At 40.0% G+C, this 19,622-nt stretch overlaps 1 protein-coding gene across 2 annotated transcripts in view; it reads right to left on the reverse strand.

Moving 5' to 3' along the window:
* The window catches only part of VAMP7 (vesicle associated membrane protein 7), a 58,839-nt gene extending 40,362 nt beyond the window's left edge, over positions 1-18,477 (reverse strand). Inside the window, exons 1-4 of one of the 2 annotated variants that reach the window (XM_021932817.2) lie at positions 18,301-18,477; positions 10,148-10,302; positions 4,138-4,195; positions 1,577-1,714 (exon numbers count right to left, since the gene is read on the reverse strand). In XM_021932817.2, coding sequence (XP_021788509.2) covers positions 1,577-1,714; positions 4,138-4,195; positions 10,148-10,293 — 342 coding nt within the window. In that variant the 5' untranslated portion in view covers positions 10,294-10,302; positions 18,301-18,477. Of the gene's footprint in view, positions 1-1,576; positions 1,715-4,137; positions 4,196-10,126; positions 10,303-18,300 lie in introns of both variants that reach the window. The other variant, XM_031660639.1, reaches the window with a different exon arrangement.
* Positions 18,478-19,622: the final 1,145 nt, after the last annotated feature.

Consider the following 19,622-nt stretch of genomic DNA (forward strand, 5'->3'; position numbering starts at 1 on the left):
AAACGATGCTATTATTATCTCTATTTACAGATGAAGGAACAGGTAGAGATTTTGTTCAGAAGGTCACACAGATCTGGAGCTAATGACAAATTGGTTAATTTGAAAGTATTGTTTCTAGCTGACCCTATTTACTTTTGACTAAGCACTGGTATTTTTGTTGTTGGTAGTGTTTTATACAGTTATACATAGATGAACATTTCCTAGTGGGGAGTATGAAACAAACCAACTGCTTGAATAATAAAGGTTTATAAGTAACCAATTTAAAAAGACTTTATTGCCAGAAGAGTATGTGTGTGTGTGTGTATGTGTGTGCCTGTGTGTATAAAATTTAGAAATGTAATACTCAGTATTAAAAACACAAGAGAAGTGAAAGTATTCAATTACAATACATCATTTTTTTTAACTCACAACAAAATCATACCTAGAGCTTAGGTCTTTATACTCAAATAGTTTCGTGGATAAAAGGGAAGCATTTTGAAAGGTGTCTGACATCATGAAAATATAAATTAAAACCACAATGAGATACCGTTACGCATCAACTGGAATGGCAAAACTTAAGACCATATCAAGTATTGGCAAGGATGCAGAGACACTGGAACTGCTGGTGAGAATATAAAATGGTACAACCACTTTGGAAAAAAAAAGTGATGTTTTTTTTTTTTTTAATTACACACCACCTACCATATGACCCAGCAATTCCATTCCTAGGTATTTATCAAAGAGAAATAAAAAACATATGTCTACACAAAGACATACATGGAGATTCACAGCAGCTTTATTCATGATAGCTGAAAACTGGAAGCAATCCAAATATCCAGCAACAGGTAAACGGATAAACAAATTGTGGTATATGCATATACTACTACTTAGCAAAAAGGGCGACAAACTACTGATTTATACAACATGGAAGAATATCAAAAGCCTTACACTGAGTGAAACAATCAAGACACAAAAAAGTACATACTGTATGATTCTATTTACAGAAAGTTCTATAAAAGACAAAATTAATTTATAGTGATAGAAAACAGATCAGTGGTTGCCTGGGGCAGAGTGTGGGGGAGGGGACCGACATAAGGGAATTTTTAGGGAGATTAAAATGCTGTCTTGAGTACAATGGTATTTCACAGGTATAAACACATGTAAAACCTCACGAAGCTGATAATTATGGACTCATACAGATGAAGAGAGTTTCAAATTATTAATTTGGGTTGTTAGAAAATTAAATTTGCCTCATGGAAGGGTAGAAGGTTTATGTATAGGTTAAAAGATCATTTGGCATGTTGAACACATTTAAGCATCAGATGGGTAGTTGAACTAGATGATCTTTAATGCTCTTCCGATCATGAGACACTATGACCACTATTAATAGAGAATACAGAGATAATAAAGAATATCACTGTTTTCTACCCTAAAATTGCCCCTTTACATTTTTTTTAATCAGGGAAGTTTTATTATGTTGACTTACAGTAACACAATCAGAAAACTATATTGCAGGTCAGGGCCCCCTAGATTCATAGCGTTTGAAGGTAATAAAGAAGATAAAAATCAAAATACCTTATCCTGAGAAAGATCTTACCAGCTGTGCAGCCAAGACACTGGAGAACTCGCTATTCATGGCATATGGAAGTGCTGTCTGTGCTCTTGAACCATAAGTAGTCTGGAACCTCTTCTTTATCTCATTCAGAAAATTAAAGGCTCGAGAACGTTCAAAATCCTGAAAAGAGATCAACACAGAACTCACATTTAGAAAGTAAACAAAGATGATGTGAGTGATTAAGAACAACAATAAAAAATAGCTAACATTGACTGAGCAATGATTCTATGAGGAGGAACTAGCAATGATCCTATCTTAAAGATAAGTAAAGGAAGGCCCTGAGAAAGTAACTAACTTGTCCAAAGGTCCAACAACTAGTAAATGAAAGAGCTGAGAGTGAATCCAGATATATCAGGTCATTGACAACTGAAGATAATGATAATTATCAACTTCTTGACATCAGGAATTGGGTTTTACTTCCTCCATATATTTTACAGGATCTATTAGAAGGCCCAGCACAAGAATATGTTTAATAAATCCCATAATAATCATACAGTCTTTCATACACACAGATAATACTACTGATATTAACTTCAAATTGAATTTTTTCAATAGTGGTGGTACATTTGAAAAGATCAAGTGACATACTCATGTCTAATCTCAGCCAGCCAAAAATTATGTGTGTTCTCTAGAAGAATACCTTAGAGGAAAAAAATGAATGTGTGTATGTGTGTTTATGTATGTATGTGTATGTGTGTATCAAATTACAGCTCAAGAAATATGAGGCTCGACTCTGACTATCCCAGATTTCATTATTATTTTTTATCTACTCCAAGCTCTTTCACATCAGTCATTTCACATATAGCTGGATTTTTTTCTACTTTTGGAAAATATTGTGAAGTCAGAGATAAAAATCATTGTGATGATCACTATGGTTGACAGTCATTTCCCTTTCACCCAAGATGCTTAGTCTAAGCCGAGGGTTCTTAAATTGGGGTCAAGGGTCCAAATTCAAGGGGCCCTTGTACTTGGATAGAAAAAAAGATAATCACATCATTATTTTTATCAATTGTTAACTTATATTTCAATTGTGAATATAGGTAGTATATTCATAACCAAGGTAGTATTAACAGTACCTGTAACTATCACCAACAGAAATCTTTTTTCATATACCATCACAGTTATAGATATCTCAAAATATTGTTAACACTCATCACATCAAGATTATTAGTTATTAGACCCATGACTAGACCTTGTTAATGAGTTAATAAAGAAGCATATATACGACTACATCAAGTTTTTAAAATATTTTGAAAACTACATATATATATATATTTCAATACAACTGGCTTTGTTAGAATTGTGTGTGTTTTATACATTTAAAAGCATTCTGGAAAAGGAAAATTAAAAAAAGAAAACAAAAACATTCTGGGAGTGTTCCACAAGTGACGAGTCTGTGATACAACAAAGATTAGGAACCCTGATCTATGGCAACCATGCCAATTCCATGTCTCTTTGTCAGTAGACAGTTTAGAAATGAGCATGCAGCCAATAAGACATGAAAGGAAGTTCACTTTGAAAGCAGGGGGAGGGGAGGGCATGCAGCTGGGAAAAGCTTCCTCATTCCTACAATAAGACACTCAAGAAGACACAGTCCCTCTTCTCTGGACATGAATAAATAAGTATGTAGCTCTACATAACCATAATGGCAACCTGTCTGGGAAGAAGGAGACACGGAGGAAAGCAGAGAAGAGAAAGGACCTTAATGACATCATTAAGTTACTGAGAATTTTGGGCTGAGAGCCGACAGTCATACCTAGCCAATGTAAACTACAGGTTTATATAGCTGATCATAATGTACTGTAATTTTGTTTTTCCAAAGTTCACACACATGAAAGAATTCATTAACTACTGATAGAAGGAATGACGTTATCTAATTTAACATTCCAGGTAAACAATTTTTGAGAGGTTTTGATATCAAAGAATTATAATTATGAACACCAATTCTCACTACAAAATAGAATATAGAAGTTGCAACAGGCTAAGCTAAAACTCTACCAAAATCGAGTTGATTTGCACATACCCCAGTATCAAGTTTTCTTATCATTTGCTGCTCTATATGACAAATGCAAAATATTAACAATTCCAGCTATGTAAAGTTCGCATCACCTTTGCCCACCATAGGTACAGATCAGCAGTCCCCAACCTTTTTGGCACCAGGGACCGGTTTTGTAGAAGACAATTTTTCCAAGGACTGGGGGAGGGGGAATGTTTTCGGGATGAAATTGTTCCACCTCAGATCATCAGGCATTAGTTAGATTCTCATAAGGAGCATGCAACCTAGATCCCTCGGATGTATAGTTCATCACAGGGTTCGCACTCATATGAGAATCTAATGCTGCTGCTGATCTGATAGGAGGTGGAACTCAGGTGGTAATGCTCATAGGCCACTCACCTCCTGCTATGTGGCCTGGTTCCTAACAAGCCACAGACCTGTACCAGTCTGCAGCCTGGGGGTTGGGGACCCCTGGTGTAGATAATAAAGAACTGGCTGTATTAATAGTACACATAGTTAAATAGCAATATGTCTTCAAGTTACTTACATCATCAGTGATACAAAGATATACAATCCTGTCTTGGCAGATGTAATGAAACAAATAACTGTAGAATAAAAGATATAAAACTTACTGTGGTTATAAGCAACATCACTTTTACTTCTATCTTCTATCTATGTATAAGCAAGTTCAGTACTGCCAATGTCACCACATTACTTACGGATACAGTCTCTTCTCCCTCTTCCCCTTCCCAATATACCTGTTTCTTTCAAGTCAAACTGAGAGAAGTAAATAAGAAATAAAAAGAAGATCTCTATTCTAGCTACATAGCACAACAGCATGTGTATTACCCATTAGAACCACAGCTGCAAAAGCATAATTGGACTCTCAAAGCATGAACAAGAGATGACATCTTAGGAGGAGCATGTAATTAAGATTAACCCCCAATAGGCCATATGGTTTTCTTTGCCATATGGTTTTCTTTGCTTTTTCCTAAGTTCTTAAAGCAAACATCTTTTCTACCAAATTCTCAACATTTGAGTACCTACTTTGAGTTAGTTACTGTGCTGGAAGTTGACGATACAAAAAAGCAAAACCACCAACTCCCAGTCTTCACAGGGATCACAGTATAAGAAAATACAGTGCAGCATGGCAAACAGGATGACAGGAAAGTTAAAGGCAGTACATGGTGCTCTGGGGACATATTAATAGATGAGGCACGAAATGGAGATTTGCCAAAGGGTAACCAGAAAGACTTCCTGAAACAAGTGATGTCTGATTTAAGACCTGAAGAATAAGTAACAGACGGCAAGGTAAAGAGTGAGTGAAAGGCCAGGTGTGGTGGTTCATGCCTGTAATCCTAGCACTTTGGGAGGCTGAGGCAGGCAGATTGCTTGAGCTCAGGAATTCAAGACCAGCCTGGGCAACATGGCAAAATCCCATCTCTACAGAAAATACAAAAATTAGCCAGGCATGGTGGCGCACGCCTATAGTCCCAGCTACTCGGGAGGCTGAGGCAGGAGGATCACTGGAACCCAGGAAGTTGAGGCTGTAGTAAGCCGAGACTGCGCCACTGCATTCCAGCCTGGGTAACAAAGTGAGACCCTGTTTCAAAAACAACAACAACAACAAAAAGTCAGCGAAGAGTTTTTCCAGAGAGGAAGCAGCAAGCATAATGGCCTAGAGATAAAATAGCACATAATAGATTTAGGAAAGTAAAATCGGCTCACATGACTAGAGTATAGAATGTGAAGAAAAGGTAAATTATCTGGACAGACAAGGCTGGACAAGTCAGCAAAAACCAGGTTATACAAGACTTTATAAACCACACTGTGCATTATCCTAAGAATAATGAACAAGCATCCAAAGGTTTTAGCCTAGGGAGGCTGTGATCAGATTTGCACTTTAAAAAGGACACATTGGCTAGAGTGTGGAAAACTGACTCAAAGGAGGACCAGACAGGAGACTACTGCAGTATACCGGGTAAGAAATGAGGAGGGAAATAAACTAAAGTAGAACGGGTAATAAAGAAAAAGGGACAGAGCAGATAGAAGGCAGCATTTATAGAACTTGGTGACTGGCATGAGACAGGTTAACTAAATTTTGCCTCCCAGATTTATACCTTGGGCAAGTGGATAGATAGGGGTACCTGTTGAATTATATTAATGTTCACAGAGGACTGACATGAATTACAAGGAGATACAGGAACTCAGGCAAAATCTTTTCCTCTAACACTCTAAAACTATTTGCACCATTTCCACCAATGACTTCCACATTGCCATATCCAGTGGCTCTCTCTGAAACATATGATAGTGTTGACCACTTTCTTTTGGAAAGTGTTTTCTCTTCACTAGATTTCTTGACATCAGGTTTGCCTGGTGCTATAGACTGAACTGTGCCCTTTCAAAATTCATATGTTATAGTGTGACTATATTTGGAGACAAGGCCTTAGGGAGGCACTTAAGATCAGATGAAGTCATGAGGGTGGGGTCCTCATGATGGGATTAGTGGCTTTGAAAAAGAGGAAGAAAGAGATCACTCTCTTTCCAGCACCTGAGAACACAGCAAGAAGGTAGCCATCTGCCAGCCAGGAAGAAGGCCCTCATCAAGAACTGAATCGGTGGGCACCTCACCCAGTCTCCAGAACTGTGAGAAACAAGTATCTGTTGTTTAAGCCACTCAGTCTATGGTATTTTGTTGCAGCAGCTCAAGCAGGCTAATATACCTGGTTTATATCATAGTCCCTTTCCCTCTACACTAACGTTTTCTAGCTTCATTAGCCTCTTGCTTTTTTCACACTTACTCCCTGGAGGGCAGCACACATTCTCATGTTTTGTTGTTGTTTTCAGCTACCACAATTGTGCTAATGATTCCCAAATCTAGATCTGACCTATCTCCTGAGCTCCAGGACGACCTACACTACTGTCTACTAGACATATCCAACTAGATATACCATAGACAGCTTAAACACGACATGCCCAAAATGAAAGTCACCACTTTACCCACAAAATTTGTTTCTCCTAAACCAGACTTGTGAGTCACTTGGTGCACAGGCCACAAAAGGTAGCAAGGTATGATCCCTGCCATCAAGAAGCCTACAGTCAGGGTACAGAGATAAACAATCATTTCAATTATAATACAGTCTGAGGCCGGACACGGTGGCTCATGCCTGTAATCCCAGCACTTTGGGAGGCTGAAGCGGGTGGATCAACTGAGGTCAGCAGTTCGAGACCAGCCTGACCAATATGGTGAAACCCCATCTCTACTAAAAATACAAAAATTAGCCAGGCATGGTGGCGCGCACCTGCCATCCCAGTTACTCAGGAGGCTGAGGTGGGAGAATCACTTGAACCCAGGAAGTGAAGGTTGTGGTGAGCTGAGATTGCGCCACTGCACTCCAGCCTGGGCAACAAGAGTGAAACTCCATCTCAAAAAAAAATAAAAAATAAAATAATAATAATAATAATACAGTGTGATAAGTGTTACAATATGAACAAATTAGATGCTATGTAGACACATAAAAAGAGTGTCTGATTGGGGTGACTGACTCAGTGTTAGTGTTCAGGGGTTTCTGGAAAAGGAAACATCTAAGTTCAGGAACCCGAAGTGAGATTTTTTAAAAAGTAAGCAGATAAATATATTCCAGTAAAAGGTAACAGCTATTGCAAAGGCTAGGAAGAGAGAAAGAACCTAGCATTGAACTGCAAATGGCTACGTATGGCTGGAAAGCAAAACTGAGGACTAAAGTAGTAAAAGATGAGCCCAGAGAAGGAAAAAGTGGCAGATCTTGAAGAATATTCCAAGTCCTGTTAAGGAATTTTACCTTGAGGGCAGACAGTATCTGTTGAACATGATCAGAACTGCCCTTTTAGAGGCATTAAACTACAAATTAAGAAAGTATTTCGCTTGGGGCCTGTAAAGTGAGCAAAAGTTTACAAGGAGGCTTAAGAGGAGAACAACATTCCTAGAAGATAACAAAAGCATGAAAAAAAGGTACCAAAGCTCAAAATAACACAGCTAGATCAGAGGCACAGGTAGAGAGGCATGGCAGACAGATAACATCTCCTTCTACTATAACTGCATTTTAATTCTATACTCTCTTAAAGCTACATATGGCTGTGACTAAATTCTGGCTCATAATACATGAGCAGAAGATATATGCCCTATTTCCCAGTCTTGCCTCTAAAAGGACTACATGTGCTTTCCCTGGACATTTTCCCAGGAGCTACCTAGAAACAGAGTTTGTAAGTCTAATACATTTTTAGGGAAAGTATAAAGCCCAAATCATAAGAGGCTAGGATTATTTAACCCTTAACCTCTAGGCCCACAAACCTATGCTGGCAGGAAGAGGACTACAAAATGTGTACAATTCCCAAAGATGATATACTCTCTAACTCCCATTTTGGATGTGGCCAGAAAGGAAGAACTTCTTGTAGAACAAAGCCAGGAGTCAGGGAAAAAAGGTGAGGGAGTTCCTCCAAGAAAGCAGAACCACTAACCACTACCTGGTCAGAATACGGGTCTTTGAAATTGTGTGAGGCAATTATTTGATCATTACTGGAAAGCAATGACTTCTACATGTTTCTCATTCTTCCCTTTTCCAAATGGGAGTTTGTAACTCTCACTATGATGATCCTTATTTCACCGTTGTCTACTGGGTTAGGCTGGGAGAGCAGGGAAAACATATGACTTATCTTTTAGTTTATGGTCAGTAGACCACAGGAGCCACACCAGGGCCTGATGGAGAGGACTGTGTACCACCTAGACATGCTGGACTTGGAGCCAAACACAGTGACTAGATAGGTCTTTTGAGCTACCTTTCTCAGAGAAGAGGCGTATTCTATGTTTGGGAAGAAAGGTTCACTGAAATATCTGGGTGGCCAGAAGAGCAGACTGGAAGACTGCAAGTCATCCCCTGATATCCTATAACTTCCTCCAGAGTAACAGAGTTTTAGTTGAGCCTACGACTGGATAGCCAGAAGAAAATTCCTGGCCTCCCTTCTAGCTATGTTAGCTACATGACTGTGTAGTGAACAATAAGATGTAAGTAGAAACTTCTCAACAATAACAGGCCACTTCTGGGTCCTGCCTTTAAAATTACTGGGCAAGCACTGGGATATAACAAGCACCAAAGGAGCTGCCTTGGCCAGAGGTGGAAAGCACTAATTGCTTTGGGAATTAGGGAATTGGAAATGGCAGAGCCACCCCAACATCCCAAACCACTCATCTCTGGACTATCTCACTAAAATTAATACTGTATCTCGGGGGTCTCTCTCACAGTAGCTTAGAGTGGACCTTAAACTGTATAAGGGGTTAGCCATAGAAAGTAATAAGGACCTCATTCTGAGATAAGAACTAAGGAAGTAAGGCTGGGTTAAGTAAGAAAAGATTTTCAAGTGCCAATGGGGAAGGTTGAGGCACTTTTTAAAACTAACTACTAAGATTTCCCATCTATGGCCACTCTAACAGTCACCAGAGTGATCTTTCTAAAGCAAAAACTTGACTGAAGGCCAGGCGCGGTGGCTCACGCTTGTAATCCCAACACTTTGGGAGGCCAAGGCAGGTGAATCACTTGAGGTCAGGAGCTTGAGACCAGCCTGGCCAACATGGTGAAACCCCGTCTCTACTAAAAATACAAAAATTAGCTGGGCATGGTGGTACACACCTGTAATCCCAGCTACTCAGGAGGCTAAGGCACGAGAATCATCTGAACCTGGGAGATGGAGGTTGCAGTGAGCCAAGACCGCACCACTGCACTCCAGCCTGGGTGACAGAGTGAGACTCTGTCTCTAAATAAATAAATAAATAAATAAATAAATAAAACCTGACTGTGTCACATCCTGGCTGAAAACCTTCAATGCCTTCCCACTGCCCACAGGGTAAAGTCCAAGCTCTTAATATGGCCTACAAGGCTCTACATGACTTTTCTTCTACCCATCTCTCTTTAGCTTTATTTTCACCATCCTGGGCACCAGTCACAGAGAACAGTCTGCAATTCCCTAAATATGCCCGCCCTATGATCTCATGCCTCCATACTTCTCTACCTGCTGTTCCTTCTACTTGGAATACCATCCTCCTATCTACTACTTCCCACCCTCCCACCCTTGACATCATGGATTTGACTGCCTCCCTCATTAAACTATAACCCTTATGAGGCAAATACTACATTTCTTGTTATATCCCCAGCACCAAGCAAAGTGCCTGGCAATAGTTAAGCGCTCAGTAAATATTTACTGAAAGAATGAACAAAGGAACATTATCTATCTTATCTGAATCATTTCACATATCACACAGCTCTAGAGCAAAGTCATTTTTATATTTAACATTTCCATATCTTTCTTCAAAATAAAATAATATCACTTCAATAATAGAATAAAATAATTACAAGTTAAATTTATAAGTAACAAAACCAGATATTTTCTAAGTTGTTGAAGGTTACTATTCTGTCAGCTTATTCAAATTATGTACCTAGAAGCTTGTTTTCTACTTTTCTACCATTCTGATTACAGTAACAGAATTCCCTTCTTTCATCCCTTACCACATGCAGAACAGAACTCACTTGCCATGTGAGTATGTTAGTTTGTTATTTTCTGAAGGTATCTTGGCCAGAATCTGCTCTGTCACCTCCAGGAAGTTTCCTCCACACCAAGCATGTTTGGCAAGGATAGTGGTCCCCCTGGCAACAACAGCAAAAAGAATCGCCATGGCTTCAGTCTATCAAAAGGAAAAAGACACAGATTTAGAATATTTATTTGACATAATCTTTCAAAAGTAACTTACTATCATTTACCAACATACTACCTGGAGATAATATCTAACAAGGTACTATAACATGAAACTTAACAACAGACATAACAGCAGGCTTTAAAAAAAAGGTCAAAGTTTCCTACAAACTTACAACCTAAGCCATGCTTGTATGCATATAAAGAGACATACAAAACACATATACACACACACACACCATTGATAGATTTCATTTACAAATTATTACAGCACAAACAGATATCACCCTTTTGAAAAGCAATGACTATAGATAGCAAAGGTACATAAAGATGTCTTCATTCTTTAATGTAGAAATTTCATCCTGAAAATTTATCCTAGAGAAATAGTTCAACAGAAGACTCTAGATTCATAAAGATAACTATTAACAATAAAAATAGCCTATATTTATTGTTTACTATGTGCCAGGTACCATTTTAAGTACTTTATAATTATTAATCCATTTAGTCCTCACAACTCAATGAGATTATACACTATTATGATACTTCTATTATAGATGAGAAAACTGAAGCACAAATGACTTAAATAATTTCCCCCAAATTACAGAGCTAGTAAGTGTGGAGCTGCAATTTAAACCTAGGCAGTACGGTTCTAGAGCCCATAATCTTATCCTTTTACTGTACACTGCCAGTATAAAGTCATTATCCATAATAGAAACAAAGTGAAAATAACTCAAAGCTTCCACAAGAAAGGAATGGTAAGACCCTTCATAAACAAAACATTACTAAAACAATATGGTATGAGTTTAAGATTATTTTCCTTAAGTCTGCCTATGAATATGTGCTATTATTTCCCACCTAACAAGCCCAGCTTCTCTTATTTAATGACGTAAACATAAAAAGAGATGAACAAATGCTTTACTAGTCTTCGATTAACTGTTAAACCTACTCTTATTTGTTAACATGCTCAGCACCCAACATACCAGTGGTTCTCAAACTGTAGTGGGAATACAAATCATCTTGTGTGGCAGAGTATGAGTCACTTGCTAAAAATTCAAACTCTTGGCATCACTTCCTGAAATTCTGATTCCGTAGGCCTGAGGTAGGGCCCTGGAATCTGTATTTAACACAAGTCTGTCTGGATGCAGGTGATTCACACAAATATACTTTGTGAAACACAAGAGCAAACTACAAACTGCTTGAGACTAGGGAATATGCAGATTCCTTATTGCAATCCCAGCATGGAAGGACAGCACACAGAGCAGAAGGTGCTCATCTGTCTCTTGGGCTGAATGTCTCTTGGGGGTCTCTGTTTCATTCCTACTCTTGAATTGAAGTTGTTCCCCAGGGTTGTGATCTCGACCATCTTCTTTCTAGAATTCTCCTTACACATAGGTAGCAAGTTATAGTTTCCAAATTGCTGTCTTATACTTTAATTTCCCTTGATCCTAAAGCCTCCCTAACTGTGGATCCTACTGTTCTGTTTCTTTTCTTTTTTTTTTTGAGACAGGATCTTGCTCTGTCACCCAAGCTCCAGGCAAGAGTGCAGTGGCACAATCTCGGCTCACTGCAGCCTCCACTTCCCAGGCTCAAGTGATCCTCCTAACTCAGCCTTCGTAGTATCTGGGACTACAGGTGTGTGCCACCATACCCAGCTATTTTTGTATTTTGTTGTAGAGACAGGGTTTCACTATGTCACCCAGGCTGGTCTTGAACTCCTGGGCTCAAGAGATCCACCTGCCTTGGCCTCCCAAAGTGTTGGGATTACAGGCATGAGCCACCATGCCTGGCCCTGTTCTGTTTCTTCAAAGCATTGCTACGCATTATCTCTGCTCCTCTGCCTCCTTTTAATTCTTCTACTTACTATAATCTGGCTGTTGCCCTTAACACTCCAAAAAACCACGCTTCCTAAGGTCACCAACAGCCTTTGTGTTGCAAAATACAGTGGTTGCTTCTCTATTCTTACCTTATTTGACCTCTCAGGCAGTCAACACTGCTGACCAACCCTCCTTGAAATGCTCCTACGTCTCTGGCTGCTCTTTCTGTCTTCTTGCTGACTCTTCCTCCTCTACCTGACCTCTAAATGTTGACTTTCCTCCGGGACTGATTTTGTGCCCTTTTATTCCCAGATGAGCTCAGTTAGATCTGCCATTTTAAACATGATTTATTTGCTGAAGATAAATTGCATACAGAAAAAAGGAAGAGTGCTGAGGAAAAAACCCAAAGCACAACCAACAGTTGAGGGAAAGGTAGATAGAGACTCACAAAGACTAAGGAGGACCAAATGGGAAAGCCAAAAGTGTGGTGGCCCAGAAGCCAAAAGGAAAGAAAGAGAATGAAGACTGTAAAAGCATCAATGAAATTTTATAACAAGGAAGGAGGTCATTGCTTAGGGTCAAAGAGACATACAGTAGAGAGGAACAAAAACGCAAAGAGAAACAGATATAAGAAATCATATGGTCCCTGGAACAGAGAGATGAAAAAGTAGGAGCCTCAGTCCCTGTGCAGGTTCAAGAAGAAAACTGAGCTTGGCAACAATTAATACAAAAAGATCTAGTGTTTCAGTGGACTGTAAGTTCATTATGAACCAACAGTATGAGATATTGCTTAAAAATGCTTACATAATCTCAAAGTACATTAAGAAACAGGGTGTCTTGACCTGTTTAAGTACTAGTCCCATTACACTCTGTGCTGGTTAGAACATATGTGAAATACTGAATTCAATTCTGGGTAGAATATTTAATGATTGGACAAAAGGGAGACAATATGGGTGAGAGACATGGAGATTATGTCATCTGAAGACTGGCTGGAGGAACTAGAGATATGTAACATGAGAAAGAGGACTTAGAAGGAACATTACAATAGTTTTTGAGTTTATATAAAGTACAGTCACCTGGAACAGGGAGCACATTATTCGGAATATAACTAGGAACAATGGATATAAGTTATAGGCAAGTAGTGTTTCATTCAATAAAAACAGTCCCCAACTTAAAAATGACTGTTAAACAGTGGGTACATAGCAACAGAAATTTTACTTTCCTTCCAGATGTCACTAATGGGAATTCCTTCCTCTCTCCTATACTGCTAAAAATCCCACCTATGAAGTCTTACCTGCCCCCACTGTAAGCGTCTTGTAATAGAATCCATAACGTCTTGATGAGTATTGGGATAACAGAAACAACTGTGGTACAATGAACACTGCATTTGAAGTTAGAAAACCTGGCTCTGCTAATTATTAGCAGTATATAAATGCCTACTAAACCATGAAGTGCTATATAAAGATAAGATCCAAGAAGAAAAAGAATGAAAAGATAAGCCAGAGAGAGAAGGGAAGAAAAAAAGATAATGCAACATAAAGGAAAGCCCCATATCAACTCTGTTCCTCTTTGTTCTCCTATTCACTCCTCACTTGGTCCCACAGCCATCATCCCAATTCTACTTCATTCCTGCTAAGAACCCTGTATTAGTTTCTTGTAGCTGCAGTAATAAAGTACCAAAAACTTGGTTGCTTAAAACAACAGAAATGTATTGCCTACCAGTTCTGAGGATTAAAAGTCCAAAATCAAGGTGTTGGCAGGGCTATGCTCCCTCTGAAACCTGTAGGAGAGAATCTTTCCTTATCTCTTTCTAGCTTCTGATAGTTTGGTGGCAATCCTTGGTGTTCCTTGGCTTGGAGATGCAGCACTTCAATCTTTACCTCTGTAGTCACATGGTGCACTCTGTATCTGTGTCTTCACACTGCATTCTCTGTGTCTCTTCTCTTTTATTATATGGATGCCAGTCATATTGGATCAAGGGCCCACTCTACTCCAGTGTGACCTCATTTTCAATTACATCTTAATTACATCTGCAAAGATCCTATTTCTAAATAAGGTCCCATTCACAGGTACCATGGGTTAGGACTTCAACACAGCTTTCTGGAGGACACAATTCAACCCACAACAAGCCCCCATTTTAAACTGATACTACACCTGATCTTAGCCAAAAAGCTGACAAGCAATGCAGACTTCCATTTTAGAAACTCACTGTTCACCCAAACAAATCCTACTCTTCCCTTTCCAGATACTCATATTGCCCAACTTGCCTCCCTCTCTAAAACCTCTATCCCTTCTTTTTCCTTGCTCATATTGGAGGACTGTCCTTAGAGCTAAGGGCTAGAAGGGTCACCCACAACAGCTTAGAGTTAGAAAAGTCTGTTTTTACTATGTTAAGGGACTAAAGAAATGATATTTTTGTTCTAGTTGTTGGGTTTCAAAAAAAAGATATGCTATAAGGGAATTCAAATGAGAATTATAAATGCAGTCTTTTAATAGAGGAGTTATTGTAAATTGTGGGGAAGGTCTTCAAGTCCACTAAATTAAAAGTTAAAATGATACTGGTTGGCATAACAACGTAAATGTCATGGATAGCATTATTTATAGAAGAAAATACATCCAGCGTTCCAAACAACAAGCTTACAACAGTACTTTTAAAATATATACATTTGTAAGTAAGGAATTGCCTGTATAAAAAAATTTGGTAATAAAATAGAACAGCAATGATGAAACTGCTCCTTCTCAGCAAAAGCATCTTCAAGTAGAGGCTGAAGACAGTTTCAGGTAACTAAGGGGAAAGGCCAAGTCCATGTGTTTTGAGAAATCTTTTAATTCTGCATTTGTATTTTGATAACGCTGAAAAATGTATAACAATATTCTGGATCATCTACATGTGTGTCTTATAAATGAGCAATGGCACACAATTCAGTGCTGCACTTGCATTCCTGTCTATAAAGAAATAGGTGTCAATAAATCACCTAAAATGACAATGCTTAATGTTTACATCTTAGAAGCATCTGGCTGATCTTAGGTTGGCACATCCTAAATTCATGACAGTCATGACTCAAGCACTCTTGTACTGCTGTTGTTTTTAATCCGTTATAAAGACAAAATTTGTCTTTTGCAGTAATGATTTACAATTGAAAGATATCTGCATGGAATTAGACTTCAGTTCTGGCTGGGCGCAGTGGCTCATGCCTGTAATCCCAGCACTTTGGGAGGCCGAGGCAGGTGGATCACCCAAGGTCAGGAATTCGAGACCAGCCTGATCAACATGGAGAAACCCTGTTTCTACTAAAAATACAAAATTAGCCAGGCGTGGTGGCGCAGGCCTGTAATTCCAGCTACTTGGGAGGCTGAGGCAGGAGAATCGCTTGAACCCAGGAGATGGAGGTTGAGGTGAGCCAAGATCATGCCATTGCACTTCAGCCTAGGCAACAAGAGCAAAACTCTGCCTCAAAAAAAAAAAAAAAAAAAAAAAAAAAAAACCAAAAAACTTTAATTTTAATACTTAAGACTTTAACTGACATCCTGAAAATAACAATGTGGCAGAATAACATTACCACTTAAATTATCTCAGGCGAAGGAGAAAGTAATACTCAAAGATGTGTTTCTTGGCCGGGCACAGTGGCTCATGCCTGTAATCCCAGCACTTGGGGAGGCCGAGGTGGGTGGCGAGACCAGCCTGACCAAAAATGGTGAAACTCCATCTCTACTAAAAATACAAAAAACAATTAGCCGGGCGTGGTGGTGCGCACCTGTAATCCCAGCTATTCAGGGGGCTGAGGCAGGAGAATTGCTTGAACCTGGGAGGTGGAGGTTGCTGTGAGCCGAGATCGCGCCACTGCACTCCAGTCCAGGTGACAGAGCAAGATTCCGTCTCAAAAAACAAAACAAACAAAAAAAGATGTGTTTCTACCAATTAGAAACCAAATGATACCAAAACATGCTGTGTGAACAGAGGTTATACAACGGTTCAAATAAAGTAGTACAATTAACTCATTACATAGCACATGGTGATAGGCAATGCAAAATTTTTAAAAAGTATTCTGTATCATTATTTATATTATTGCAGGAGGACCTATTATGTTAATTCTTGCAAGAGTTCATTGGCAGAATGTTTCATAGGAAATATAAAAAGGAAATTAATTTTTTTCCACCTTTATATCATGAGCAGACTATTAAACTAACTGGCCCACTAAATTAATGGAGGGAGGTACACAAGGTGCCTGGGAAGAGATAGGAGATCATTTTAGGAGGGATGGATGGAACGAGAAAGCATAGAGGTGAGAACAAAGTAAAGAAGGTACATAAGTTAGCCTGATAAGATGAAATGATCCACCTTTGGTGAATGAGAAGGTTGAGGAATACGGCTGATGGCCTTACATAAAGAAGGCCTTGTATAAATCATGTCATTTAAATTTGATCAAATAGGGAGTCTTTCTATTTCAGTCCAACACGTATGTACTGGCAGGTTACTATATGACAGTCAAAGTAGACACTAGAGGTATAAAGTTAAGGAAGAAGGGATTCCAATACTTGAGGGAGCCATAGAACAATGGGGAAAGACATATAAATAAACGCGATAAAGAATAATAAGTGAATAATCTCAGAATGTCCACAATTGCTCAGAAAATGTCTTAATGTTTTGTGATGATCTCACCTTGGATGAAGAACAGGAATGTAGGTGTCAGCCTATGCCTTAGGAATTTCCTCAGTATACTGTTAGGATTACTTATCCTTGGAAGAGAGCTCAAAGTGTCTATTTTACCCTATTTTCCCAGTGCTCAGCACAGTGCCTACCATCTAATATTCCCTCAAATATTTGTTGAATAAATGAGTGAACATTGAGCATATTTTGGTTTTAAATATACTATAAATGGTAGATAACTTTATATTCAGAAGGACCTGGTAAGAATAATACTTTCACAACCAAACTATCTTTCTCAGTAAGATAAAGCAGTTGAGCTAATAGTAATTCAATCCCCCACTCTTCTCTCTGGGTCTTATAAGGAATAAACCAACTATAGATAAACCATGAATTCTGATGCAACAACCTTGGAGGAGATAGAAGAATGAAGAATAAACACTGCTTAGACAGGGGAAAAGAAGAGGTGTTTGTGAAAAGTCATGTTACAGATCAAGATTATTCCTGTTGGTATTACAACTATTCTTTCTGGACGATGCTCTGAGACCCAGTCCGATCCCTCTGACTTTCTTAGGATAGGATCCCACCCTTTCAAGTCAACCACCTGTTTTATTTCGCATTAACCAATATATAACATAATCCCGATTATTCCTGTTTTCCCCTCTAGACACAAACATGTAAGTTCCTGAGAGTAGCAACATCTTAAGTCTTATTTACAGCTGTATCCCCTGCACTTAAAAGAGTGTCAAGCATATACCAGCCGTTCAATAAATATTTGTTAAATATATGAATGGATCTGCTCTCAGCCACAGGTATTCAAAGGGAATTAATATCCCAAACATGACTGTATCCTCTGGGATCAATGGAGGGAGAATGGAGATACAGGTAGTTGAAAGCAATTAATGAGGCCGAATGAAGACAGTTGATTGTTTGTGAGAGTTATGGGAGAGGGAGATGTAAAGCATTTACCAAAGTACGCGGTCAGAATTTGATAAACATTGGCCACTAATAAAAACACCAAACAGGTCTGAAGCTGAGGAAACGGGTCTGTCAGAAATACAGTTCCTGAACAGACGAAGAAGGGGACTGTCAATACTGAGCAGTGGAGGAAGGGCGAATAAGGGGCTAGGAACCCACGAAGGAGCATAAACAGCCAGAAGTAGAAGGTGAAGCAGAAAGTGACGTCATGGAACAAGGACGTAGAGAGTTTTTGGAAGACTCGGGGGATCTCAAGAGATTTAAATGCTACAGAAAGGTCTTGTAGAATGCAAACTGAGAGAAAGTTAACATTTTTTCCCTCCTGTAATGACAGCTGAAGTGACGCATTCTGACACTCTAACTCGAAGCCTTTCCAGTGGCATAAGACGCCAAAACTGGTCCTGCCCGACAACTGAAACTGTCGACACCAGAGAAGCCCAAGCCACCCTTGCACTGCCTCCTCGCTCCACCCCAGCACCTTTCCGTCTACGCCTCCGCCCTCTCCCCGCAGTTCTCTCCTCGCCTCCCGCAGAGCGCGCCCCACTCCATTTACCTGTCCGGGCACCCTCTAAGGGCGCGCGGGCTCGGGACCGAGGGGCGCGGGTCAGCGAAGTGTCGCCAACTGCCAGCTCCCAGAGCAGGCTGGGACCGGACGCCGGGACCGGACGCCGCCGACTTCCGCATGAAGCGCCCCGCCTACGCGTGGCCTCTTGGGAGTGGGAGCGCTCCTCCAATGGCAGCAGGCGACAGGGCTAGGCCTGCTGCGTTCCCAGCTGCCCGCACTTCCCAGGAGCCGTACTGCATTCTGGGAGTAGTAGTTCCGACTGGAGTATCCCTGAGTGTCTCACGTTCGTTCGACATTTCTTGTGGTAAACAGCGTCAAACGCCGTATAGGGATCCAGGAAAATGAGAGGATGCAGGCTAGATAAAGAATCTACCAGCAATGGTGGGCGGCATAAATGAAGAACCAAGCTGGCCCCGTCTCTCCTTCTTAGTCTCTGTAGGCAGCGTCGCCTGTTTCTTCACAGACAAAATAGAGTTCATCTGACAGGAGCTGCCTCTACTTTCGCCATGAAATTTTCTAATTTTCTTGTACCTCTCACCAATCCTTTCTCCTGTTCTTTTTGCACTAATAATAATAATAATAAACGACTACTCTCCTTTGATCTAAGCCAGCCCTCTTCCATCCCTATTCCCTGTTGCTGACTCAGAGTCAAGCTCCTCTGATGAACCCTGCTGTTGCATGACTCCTCGACGGCTCTCTGCTAACTGGCTCTTTACTATCAGGACTTAAAGGCTGTCAAAATTTCTCTCATCTAAAACATTCCAAAGTCACCTTTCTTAACCCCGTACCCTATGCCCCCTCACCAAACACAGAAAAGCTAGTGGTCTTTCTCCTACCTCTCCTTTACAGACAAAATTCTCAACAGTGTTGCTAAAACAAATAGATAATTTTCAGCCATTACCATATTTCAACTCTGCAGGATTTTACTTTGATTATTCCTTTTTTTTTTTTTTTTTTGAGACAGAATCTCACTCTGTTGCCCAGGCTGGAGTGCAGTGCCCTGATCTTGGCTCACTGCAAGCTCTGCCTCCCGGGTTCAAGTGATTCTCCTGCCTCAGCCTCTTGAGTAGCTGGGATTACAGCCGCGTGCCACCACATGCGGCTAATTTTTTATATTTTTAGTAGAGACGGGGTTTCACCATATTGGCCAGGCTGGTCTCCAACTCCTGACCTCGTGATCCACCCGCCTCAGTCTTCCAAAGTACTGGGATTACAGGCACGAGCCACCGCACACGGCCCTTATTCCCTCCTTTTTGAACCCCTTTATTCTCTTAGCTCTTTCCAAGACACTACACCCTCCTGGTTCTCCT

Source organism: Papio anubis, chromosome X (assembly GCF_008728515.1).
Source record: "Papio anubis isolate 15944 chromosome X, Panubis1.0, whole genome shotgun sequence".
Lineage (NCBI taxonomy): Eukaryota > Metazoa > Chordata > Mammalia > Primates > Cercopithecidae > Papio > Papio anubis.